We start from the raw sequence: 12,411 nt of genomic DNA, 5'->3' as shown, positions 1-12,411 counted from the left end.
AATTATTTGTAGGTTGGTTTAAATTTTAGTACATGTAACTAATTGTTACTCTAATTTGTTTGTTCTTGAATATATGAATGACATTTCTATGTTCTTTTATGAGAGTCTTTTTTGAAAAAGCTTCCTGGAATCATTAGTGGTCTTTCATATTGAAACAAAGTATTTGAAAGATTTATTTATCTAATTTGTCTTAAAATATTACTTTAACAATATTCAGAGACAGAAGCTCTTAATAAACAAAGCATTGATGAAGAATATCTTACTTGTTTTACTGGACTGCTTCCTTGGAAAATATACATGCTTTTCTTAATTTATTATTGTCAAACATTCTAGCGGGTGAGCCTATTTCCACCTTCTCTGGCTGATCTTTTATTTGCCAGGTTTTTCCCTCCCTTTTCATTCCCAATGTGAATATCCTTGTTATTTCCCAGTATGCAGTAAGTTGCATATACGGAAAGGACATATCCTGGCCATATCTAAGATGATGCTGAGTCAAGGTAGGAAAATGCACATATATTTCCAAGCATACGCCTCCCTTCAGAAAAAAAATATGTTAGCAGGCTTACAAGGAACATGTCAGCTTATCAAATACTTGTTCATTTCCTCTGAAATTTGTTCTTAAGAGAGAAGTTCAGTAGGCAGACAAGGTTAGGTAATTGTCTGTTTGACTGTTACAGGCAGGGAAACTTGAAGTACAGCATAGGTAAAATAAGTCTACAGAGAATACTTCTGATTATGTCCTCTGGTACAAAGGGCTGAGTTTAAGATATTCTTTTGGGGTGGAATGGATAGGAAGTTAGAAATGTTTTGAAATCTGATAAGAATGTTTCTATATCAGCTTATGTTTTATTTGATTTACTCTATTGAGCTCAGAATCAAGAACTTATTAATAATAAGCCTAGATTTGTCCTAGAGCATTTTAAGTTTATAGGATGCCTGGTTTTCCTGTTAAGGTGCTATGAATTCAACTTTGTCACCTTGCAGTAAATGGGGTACCATTATTTTTAAGTTTTCAGCTAGAAGTAAAGTTAAGCTACCTAGTTTGAACAGTTTTCTAATTTGGGGGTCACTGGCCACACTTGTAGTGAAAGGCTGGATTTTTATCATCGGGCCATTTGGTTCTTAAGTGAAGAGTTTTCAATGTAGAATGATACAAGAAATGTGACAAACTGGAGCGAGCCCATCCACAAACATATATGGGATATATATATACACGCATACACGCACACATCTCAATTGTACACCATCGCATGAGAATGGAATTGTTTTCTCACAAGATGACAGAAAATGATATCACACTCAGCAATGGACAGAAGGAGTTAAAGCCAGAATGTAGAAGACCTGAATTTTCTTTTCAGCTCTGTCACTGATTACCCCTGTGACCTCAGGTTAGTCAGCCGGATATTGTTATTACACTTGCCAAGTAGGAATAATTTTTACCCCATAGGATTATTGAGGTACTAGAATTACATAACTTTAAGGTAGTACTACATGTTTGATTGCACTTATATTCAAAACTCTCTGAAAGTGAGGGTGAATAAGGAATGAATATGGAGAAAGCTCTCTAATAATTGTGTGAATGTAGGAGCTCCTGCTCTTTTTTGATGCCCTGAGAGTTGAGTGGGATATATATTTTGAAAAAATGCACAAGTGATACAAATACACCTCTCACCTTTTCCTGATGGGTTATGTTGAGACAATCAAGGTTGCCTTCCATGTCATGAATCATATCTGTACGTATATTTCAGTGGCTAAAAAACAGCAGAGCATTTTGCAGTACTATAAAGCCGTGTTTTGTAGGGGGTTGTTTGGACTATATGCACCTCACTAGTATCAAGTTTTTCATACAGATAAAGGGGTGCAACTAGAGACCATACTTATAAGTGAAATAAATGGGACTCACAGGTGTAAACATCATATTGTCTCCCTAGTGTAAGAACCTGGAAGAGTAAATAAAATCCAAAATGTACAATAGATAATATGAAAGGGATAGAAATTGCTCAAAGGAAGGAACAACTGGGATGAGGGAAAGAAGGAAAAGAAAGAAGGTAAAGATATGTATATGTGTACAGAAGGACAGCTGGGATAACTGTAATGCTCATGTCTGGTGATTTACTGAAAAGAACAGTTAACACTTAAAATTTTTTATATTTTGACCAATTTTGCATGCATATATCTGGCAATCTGAGCAACTGATTTGAAGACAACAATATGCAATAGAACAACCATTGTTGAATTCCTACCATCTTGTCTAGTGAAACTCTGTTTGTCTCTAATGTTTTTTTAATAATTACTTTTTAATTTTCTTTAATAGCTTGAACAATCTTCCATTCATATGTCTGGTAATCTGAGCAACATAGTTGAGGATGACAATATGTAATATAACAACCACTGTTAATTCCTATCGCTTTGTTTTGAAACCCTGTATCATTTTTAATGCTCTTGCTTTGTTTTGTTTATGTCCGTGATGTTGGCATTTTGCTATTGTTCTTTATTGTACTACTCTCTTTAAAATAAAGTTTTTCAGTGTCACTTCAAAATGTCTCATTGTGGAAAATAAGTGGCAAAGATAATTGGAACTGCCTGTGGGGCACGGCCTCAAAAAAAGCTGTTTTTTAAAATTTGTTTTCATGCTCCACCTCCTACTCCATATTCATTACTATTATTATTATTTCCCAATGATTTGGACACACTGGTCTCCTAGTTGTCCCTCACCCCTTTTTGCAAATCTTAATTTTTTATTACTGAGAAAGTCACCAAAAGGAGAGAATGAAATCTTATAATAATTGTCTTAGCTTAGAGGCATTTACATTCACAGCAGTTACTCTTTGTTTATTAAGTGCTCATTTGTATCAAAGATTCTGTTTGTATGAAAAATAAAAATGAAGTGATGTCCAGCTAGAATTAGCGCCCTTTTTTATTTCCACACCTACATTTTCAAGATGACCTGGTTTTTATTGTTTCATGTCAGGGAGCCACTTTCCCTATTGCAGGCGAGCAGACTGATTTGAGAGTGCAGTTCGGCGCATGAATAAAATGGGACACAGGGCTCATTTGCAACTTTATTTTTTAAAAACGAAATATTCAAAGTACTTTTCTTTCAAATATCGACACATAATGTTTAACTTTAAATATTTACAGCATGTTGTTGTGATGCTCTTGTAGAAAAATGCATGCTTCTGGCATGAAAGCCAGAGCAAAATGCAAAAGACCATTTAACTGCAGCCAGAGAACATGTACCTGTACAGTATCCAGTCACTTTTCAGCATAGGAGTGAGAGCAGGAATACAAAATTGGAACCTATTGTTTCCTAGCAACATGGCTCAGGCCATTACAACACAATTTTCAGTAGGATTAGAACCTCTAACTGTTGTTACATAGAAACTGAAAATCTTGGCATACACTGTAAACATCTTTACTTTTCAAGAGAAAGTAAGCAGCTAGAGTGTTTTTTCTGATGTAACAGCTATACTTCTCTTTCTGTCCTTCTCTCTCACTGATGCTTTTGCCAGAAGAATAGTAAAGATTTAGACATTGTCATGATTCATACAAGTAAAATATTTTTCAAGGACACAATCTGATATACTAACATTTACTTAAGAGGTTAAAGTCCACCACTAAATCTAAGGAAAGATTTTTAACTGCCAAACACATTTCCTTTGACAAATAATGTAAGGTGACAACTGCCAAGACAAAATCCACAGCAAGTTAATGCTAAGTATTTTCAGTTACTGTTCAGCAAGTAATTTCTTCTTACACACAGCAATATATTTGGTCCTTAATAGCTTTCATATGAAGGACACACTGAAATAATAGTCACTACTTTGCAGTTGAATTTTTTTTGTTGTTTTTTAATGTTTTGCTTTTTTTTGTTCTTTTTTCTTTTTCTCTTTTTTTTTGTTTTTGCTTTTGTTTTTGTTTTTATTTTCTTTGCACAGTAAAGAACCTTACAGAAGGCTGTGGAAGAGCAGTCTGAGATCTGAAGTACTAGTCAGGTCAGCTATGTGTATGTGAATTCCTTCGAGAAAACAAGAATGCTGCATCCAGTCTGTAGCCTTATGTTTTTCCACAAGTTATAATACTATTCCATTCTCGCCACAATTTTCTTTTAATACTTGATTACTGTATTTTTGCTTCCATTACCACTTAACTCCATTAAATTGCCCTAACACAAATATATCTTTATAAATACAAAGACTTTGTCCTGACTCTCACAAGAGATATTACAGTGTGGCCTGGTCTAGTTAAAAATATAGTTTGCGAAAGGTAAGAAAAAAAAAAGTAGAAATAACGTAGTGGAATGCTCAAAGAGTGTCAACAATGATGAAAAAGAAAAATCCTGTGAAAGTTATAACTTAATTTTATACTTCTCTGTGTAAGTAGGACATGAATTCCAAATTATACATTATCAAGTTTTCATACATTTGGCTTTGTTGCATATATTATGTATATGCAGTGTACATATTATAGATTTTCTAGATAAATTGACAATAAATGACATGACACGCTTATTTTATACATTATTTTGTTGGGCTAATAAACCATATCTATGATGAGTGTTTTGTTGAAAATTAGTATGATTTGAGCTTTATTCCTTTTTCCTTTAGGGGTCATGCTGCTAATCAACAAGGATTAGAATGACTAAAACGAAACACTGAAATATCTCTTCAACTTTGAACTTTTCAGCTCATTTGGCTCTCGAGACAATACTGCAAGAGTAAAAACAAAACAAAACAAAAGCTCCAATTCAGTGGGCCTAACTAAGAAAACAGAAACAACGATGGAGTATTCCCTGCCTCAATCCCAGAATGTTATGTGTAGGAGAGTCCAACCTCTATGTGCTCACTTAACTTACTTGAATGATGTGTGGCTGTATAGTATCAGCCACTTGTCTTCTGGGGTGAGAAATTCATACATTTTCTCTGCAAAATGCTTTTACTATCATCAGGAAATGCAAATAAATTGTTTTTTCTTTAATTTAAACTTCAGAAGTACAAGTCAATGGAGGCATTCTTTCTATCCAGCTGAATAGGAAGTGGCATACTGAATATCTCCATGTTCTTATTAAGAAATTTCAAAATTGTTTCGCCTAGATTTACTACTCATTAGTGCTACTAAGCTTTTGGTTGTTTTTTCTTTTCTCTCAAAAACTTCAGGAGTTGTAAAGAGAACAGTAATAGTTCAAGGCAGTATTAAAACCACAGCTATAAGTGATAAAAAGTGCATTTCCTGAATATAATACAAATATAATTTAAGAAACTAAAGGCACAAACTAACTAAATATGTATTACAAACTAGAAATGCACAGTTCAAGGTAATTACTATTAAGTAAAAGCTTCAAATATTTGTTTCTAATGAATATTTAAAGCAGTTCAAAAATGATACATCATCAGTAAATTGCAAAAAAGTATAATCACTTAAAATATAAGCAAAATAGACTCTAATATTTGACATCTTGGATTAGTGATAAAATACATCATCACATTTATGAATGCACTCTATATACATACACAGTTCACAAATTATTGTTCCATTAATTTAAAAGAACATCAGAGTTTTTAGGAACTTAAGGTCTACTTTTAGGTTGGTGTGGAGGTATTCAAATTTTCAACAAGTTTGTCAGTAATTTTAAAATTCCATCCTGAATACTATACCTATAACACAGGTTTGATTCAGAAAAAACCCGCAATATCATTTTAGCCTGGATTAGCGATATCTTGTGCTGGTAAACTTGTAATTACCAAGAGAGATGAGTTCATCGTGAATCGTGAATCTTCTGTATCTTTCTGTCTGAGAATACACGTGCAAGAATGTGGTAATCCCAACCTGAACGTTTTGAAAATGAAAGGCTTGAATACACCCTCCCATACTACCTGCTGGGGTCCTTCCGTTTCCTCACTGTCCTTTTTTTGTAGAGTAAGAGGCAGACTCTTTAGAAACCTTAACATGAGCTGGGACCCTGACTTTACATATCTTCAGTGAAACTGTCATTACAAAGCAAAGCAATGACCCCAAACTGTATTTAGGCAGTAGCTGGAAAAAATCCAAGTGAACATTCTACCATCAATTCTCCTACAGACATACGTGTTCAGATTCAATGATGAAAACGCAGAGGCTAGTTCAGGGGAATTTTCTATAGGCCACAGTGTGCTGTCATGTATTTTCATTTGCGGTAACTTAGAATTACACAGCATTTTACAAACTTTGTCTTGGTCAGCGGGCACTAATCTCCCAGCTCCACCAGGGATTTCTTTTACTGCAGGACTTGTGGAGGTTGAGCACTACAGCTCATATTAAAACTACTCCTGACCTTTCTTTAAACAGGAAGTGATCGCAGAACAAATAATTCGTCTTGGGAAAATAGTTACTTTACAATAGTTAAACAGCGAGAAGAAATGATTAAATAAAAATAAAGGGGTAAAGACAATTAAAGTAACTATATAAATTCTGTTAGTAAAGCTAGTATGCCTCTTTTTAATGACTTGAAATGCTTTATGTTGGAAAGGTTCATTTAGTTCAATTGTCTGAGTACAGCTGGGAGAGGTTGAATGCAGAATTGTACATTTGAAAGATAGTGGGATAAAACAATGTGGCGGCAACTGCTGCGATGTTTCCCTTTGGTTTTCCCTTTGGTACTGTGTTTTACTTTTGTTTAGCTCTAGGCCTTTTTTTTTTGAGGTTTTGCTTTTATGAATTTCTGCAGTAGTGGTGAATGTATTTATCCACATCCCAGGCATGTAGGCCTGCTACAGCTTCTGCTTTTGTATCAGAATCAGACTTTTTAGTAAATTACCTTTCATGTGAACAAAACCATTGGATTAGTCTATGAATACTGAAGCACTAATGTGAAACTATGACCAAAACACACCCTATATATAAATGAGAAATTCCTATCCAGGTTAATAGAAGCTATATTTACATGACAGCAATGCAGCTGGAGGATTTGGTTAAAAATTGAATCAAAACAGGCTATGTGAGAGAGATCACACTGGCCAGCTGCTTTGGCATCATGTACACACAGCAAACAGTGACCCCTTAGTCTGCTTGCCACACCCACGGGGAGGTATGGTAGACAGAATCCGGCCACCACACACCAAAACACGGCACAACAACGTGGCATTTACTTGAACAAGCAAGGAGGAATAATCAAGATGGGAGGAAAAATGGGTCCAGACTCTAGGAGATGGTGGCTGAGGACATTTTACACTTCTTTTTAAATTTTCTATAATAGATCTGGAAAATGTAAAAGGACTGGCAGTATTTGAGATGCACGGGTTAGATACTATTGCACCACCTTTCCAAATAGCCTGCAAGTTTTGCCAACAGCTACATACAAAACTTGCTGTCACAACAGAGATAGGGAACCTTGGGTTCTTTCTGTATAGATGAGCATATGCATGGCTCGACGAATTTAAAGTGGTGCTTTCTGAAAGTGTTTTTACACGGCTTGAGTTCTGCTTATTTTCTTTTGAATACTGCCACACAGGAACTAAAAACCTCTGTTATTTCTTAAAGAGTTTAAACAAACAATATTAAAATACCATCTTCTGTCACATTGAAAGGCAGTTGGATATGTTTTTCCTCCATATTTACATATACAGAATTCTGATCTAGAAAACCAATACAATAAACCATTTTATGTTTTAAAAACAGGCAGTCTTTGGTGACGCAAAGGCAGAGATTTTTTTTGTTACCTCCTGCCTATTTCGCTCTGTCTCATAAAGTGAATATTGTTGGCACTGTCAGAAAGTTCTAAATACTGCTCAACAGACAAAACAAAGTACCCGTCATAACCCTGCACCCTCCCAGTGCTCAGAAGCTGCTGCTTTTCCCCCTCCGTCCATGCCCGAGTCCCCTCTTCCCATTCTTGCAACCTTCTCTGTTCCTTAGTCCAGGCCTGGGCCACCGCGCGCTGTCTGGCAATCTCCAACACGTGATTCTTTTCTTCCTCCACAGTTGTCCCATACCGGATGTTGAAACACAGGGCCCCGTGCTGGAGCTGAATATCGGCAAACCGTCTAGTCCTCCCATTCAACACCGACGTCATCTGGGACACAGTGACATTGACGCCATTCTCCAGAATCCGCCTCCCCCCAGTGTTACCGATGAGCACCAGGTCTTCCTCCAGAGACCCAAGCTTAATGAAATAGTGAGTGTCCCTCCCTTCTATGGTAAAATGTAAGTTTTCCAGGTAATGAGCATTATTGAGAATGGCAGCGAGCCGCCTGCTATCTTCATTGGCTACTCCTATGATATCAGCGGTTACTATGCCATCCTTGATGGCAAATTTAATACCTTTTCCAAAGACAGAAGGGACAGCAGCAAACCTTGGTTGCTTTCCTCCTTCAAGGCACCGGCCCTCATTGTATCGCGGAGTCATGGGAAGTTGGTCCAAGGAAATGAAATTCCTGAGCTGTTTCTGGAGCTCACACTGAATGCCCAGGATCATCTAGGAGACAAGAAGGCACAGCGCAAGTGCAGCACGGGGTTGGGCGCCTGCAGCAAGCTCAGTGATTACCGAAAAGAAAAGCTAGCTAGTTAACACGGGTGTTCTACTGTCCTGTATTTCCTTGCTGAAAGAAACTGTCAGTGAGGCATTGGTTGATTAGCTTTGTATGTCTATATGTGTTTTCATGAGAAGCTACATTGAAGATATCAATATGTAATACAACCACCATTGTTAATTCCCTACCACTCTGTTTGTAACTCTGTAATGTCTGTACTGATCCTATGCTATTTTGTAAAATGTTGTCGGTCTGTTAGTATTTTCCTCCTTTTATTTCTAAAATAAAAAAAAAAGGAAAAAAAAAAAAAAAGCTAGCAAGGTGGCTTCCTTCTAATATGTTGGTGAGTCATTAAATAACAAGCCAAACCTGGAAGCTCTTCCTTAGACTGGGAAGAGAAAAGACTAAGGGGTGACTGAACACCGAGTGTACTTTTATCTTGGTTGAATTGAGTGTTAGGAAAGTGTGTTGAAACTTGCTGTCATAGAATTTAGAACTAGAAAACCACTTAAGTGGGTCCAGCCCCTCCAAAGCAGACATCTTATTCTGGCCAACTCAACTGCCACAGAAGGGATCTGACTACCGCATCTAGAGTCAAACATTAGGCACAGCAAGGCATGAAGAAATGTGCAAGGCATTGTTCCTTCTTTCAGCTTCTGACCTTATAAACAACTATGGCAAAGAAAGACACTGACTAATCTTTTTATTTGTACTTGAAAAACTTTTTACTTAAGCAATTTTCAAATATGCAAAGAGAAAAGACTAATGAACCCAAAGTATACACTATGAAGCTTCAGCAATTTTTAACATTTTGCTAGTCTTTTCAAAGGAATTTTAATTACAAAAACCATTCACATACGTATTTATGCAGATAGTCCCACAGTGCCTTTTAAGAATGTCCTTCCTCTTTTAACTTTTAAATTTAAATTTCAAGTCTTCCTAACCAAATTTCAGTTTTGTTTTGTTGTTAAAACCATTTTTTTGCAGACAGATATTCCTATCCCTTTTAGTTTTTATTTTTATCTCATATTTCTGATAAAATAATCTGCTAAATCTCAGATGCATTATATGTTTATTGTGATTGTCTACTTACTCTTTAGCAGAATAATTTTATTGTTACTCTTATGCTGTTCAGATACCAACTCCTAAATTATTTGACAGTTGAAGACTGAAGTTTTTAGGTCTTACAGTGAGCAATTTTCTCTACATAGAATCCATAATTGCCCTAGCTAGCCCATTTCAGAATTTTAAAAATTCAGTTTGTCTTTTCCATTGTTTATCTGTTGGAGCAGTTATCAAGCAACCTATTTGTTTTTCCTATTTCAAAAGCTCCAAATACCTGATCTTTTCCTATGGAGATCTCCTCCTAAGTCATGCACATTTTAGTAAATATTCAAAAAGACTAAAAAAAAATATATATATGTATTTATATATATATTCCACTTATATTTAAATATATATGAATGCCATTCCATGATGTAAAGAGGCTTTTCCGGTTTCTTTTCCCACCTAAATGGGGATAGTAAAACTTTTACTGACCTTCCCGGGATCCCACTCTTGAGTTTTGGTCTGAATCTGTAGAAGCTCATAAGTTAATTCTAAATTTTCTAATTCTGGCTTTGGAAATCCAGGTAGTACATTGTGTAACTGGAAACCAAATAGCTCCAACCAACTTCCAATGTCTGTAAGACACAAAATTGAAAAGGAAAAACATTTTAAAAGTCCATACTTTATAACCTTTGTTGAAAATTTGAAAGGTGCCCTTCCTATGTTCAATATATTTAAGCAATGGGAGGGAGGGATAAAACTCCCCTCACATGCTTTGTTCTGAAACACATTATCTTCACTTTATAGGGAATTTCCACTCATGGATAATCTCAGACAAAGGCTCAAGTTACTGCACTGAAACTCTTAATGTGAATATGGTTCCAACGCCACATGGACTGGGATACTAGATTTATTGCATTCAACATAATGTTAAAATTTTCTTTTACGAAATAACTTGCATAAGCTTTTTAAGAGTGAAACACAGAACACACTTGAAGGGAAAGAAAAATGTAGCAACAGGCAAAAGCATCATGTTTGATGTTCACTTCTACTTTTTGTTCACTCTAGAAAACTAAGGAAGCGAGTGAAGGCACATTACCATGTGGGCTAACTGGCAGGAAGAGGTAACATTTACAAAGGCATTGAGATTATGTGATAAAATAAACAGCACTAAGTTATCTCAAGGTTAGCCTCAAGTTTTACATCATTTAAGTACCTGTGGTATATTTTGCAACATCTTGAATTTTGCCAACTGGGTAGTTATTCTCAAAGGAGTAGAGGTTGAATGGTTTAGGAAGGAGGTTCAACTGTTTCCATACGTGATGATTGGGTGTTGTCCATCTACCAGCGACAACATCATAATCCCTTTGCCCCAGGTGCACTAATTTAGTAAGGAAATCATAGAGTCCTCCATGAAAACCGATGACGACCTGGAAGTCCGGGTAAGTGTCATGATAGATATCGCCATAAGGCGTGTACAGTACTTCTTTTATGACCTGACCACGACTGCTGAACACAGCTAGTGGGGTTCCTGTGTTATCACAAGCTACATAGTATTCTTCACCACTGCTCAATTCCATGGCAATAAGATGACCTTGGAGATCATAATACAGAGATGTAATTTCTGAGCTGCTATGGTTGTACAGATGAGTAACTCTTATGGGGTTGGCAAGATCGGCATAAAAGAACTGCAGGTGCTGCCCTAGGCTGGACTTACTGGCGACCCGTCGCCCAAGGCCATCGTAGTAATACTGCACAGTCCAGCCAGAAACCCTATTGTAGGCCTTCTGCAGCAACCCATTAGAATTATATTCAAATATGTCATTTCCCCTCTGCCTCAGAAAGCCGTCTTCATCCATTTTGTACTGAATTTCTCCTAGTCTGGTGATGCGGTCTCGGAGGTCATATCGGAGAGGAGTAAGACGGGCACTATTCCCATGGCTCAAAAGATTGATGTTTCCATTCAGGTCATAACTGTAACGCCACTGAGTTTTGTCATTCACAGAAACAGTTTGAAGTTGCCCATCAGCATCGTACTCATAGAAGTACCTCGTTATATTGGCATCTACTCCTACCCTTATATCACATATGACCATACGACCCATATTATCATACTGGATAGTCATCCAGTAGGCAATTGCTTTTAGGATTTCATACTGGACTTCAATGACTTGTCCATTGGCATTGAAGATCTTGGTGTGCTTCATTACTGTAGTAGTTATGACCTGATTTAAGTCATAATTAATTACACTGAATTTTCCAAACTGCTCTGTTCTACCAGAGACATCTACATATCGGTATAGATCTATGGGCAAAGGGGTCTCATTGATCACAGCTTGCATGCTGGTGACACGGAAGTTGTTGTAGCTGTAGTCAAACCGTGCATTCACGAGACCTTCTTCACTGAACCTGAAAATCTGGCGTCCGATAAGAGGTCCTGCAGGAGTTAAGGTAAGAAACAGAAAAAAATTAGGTGATACATGTGAAAAATTCATAAGATCTAGTGTTATTTATTTACTATTGATGCTTTTACATTCAATATAAAATATGGCTTTAACTCTGCTTTTTTGATGCCTGGGCATATCACCTCATAGATGCACATTCTCATAGAGGTGACATGAACAATGACATTATATAGCATAATTATAGGATGATTTAATTAGAGAAACTACTTAAGTCACAGACAAAAATGCTTTCATTTCATTGAACTTTTGCTACAAAAACAGAGGGTCACGTTTTCACGCACCCAGCATTAAAGTAACTGGATCTGGGCATGTTATAAATGCAAAGGATAAAATATATTTCAACGCTCTGACTTTTGTCATCAGCTGAGGTGTGCAGAGTTTGAGCTAGTCTCACC

General features: G+C 36.5%; 1 protein-coding gene across 1 annotated transcript in view; it reads right to left on the bottom strand.

Annotated features, from left to right (window-relative positions):
- Positions 1–3,062: 3,062 nt before the first annotated feature.
- Tenm1 (teneurin transmembrane protein 1) overlaps positions 3,063–12,411 on the bottom strand; it is a 784,186-nt gene continuing 774,837 nt past the window's right edge. Inside the window, exons 32-34 of the mRNA XM_005401273.2 lie at positions 10,768–11,988; positions 10,044–10,186; positions 3,063–8,449 (exon numbers count right to left, since the gene is read on the bottom strand). Of these exons, the coding sequence (XP_005401330.1) occupies positions 7,691–8,449; positions 10,044–10,186; positions 10,768–11,988 (2,123 nt within the window). The 3' untranslated portion in view covers positions 3,063–7,690. The remainder of the gene's footprint in view (positions 8,450–10,043; positions 10,187–10,767; positions 11,989–12,411) is intronic.

Source organism: Chinchilla lanigera, unplaced genomic scaffold (genome assembly GCF_000276665.1).
Source record: "Chinchilla lanigera isolate Chin_1 unplaced genomic scaffold, ChiLan1.0 scaffold00072, whole genome shotgun sequence".
Lineage (NCBI taxonomy): Eukaryota > Metazoa > Chordata > Mammalia > Rodentia > Chinchillidae > Chinchilla > Chinchilla lanigera.
Note: the sequence above shows the minus strand (reverse complement) of the source record. Positions and strands in the feature narration are given on the sequence as shown.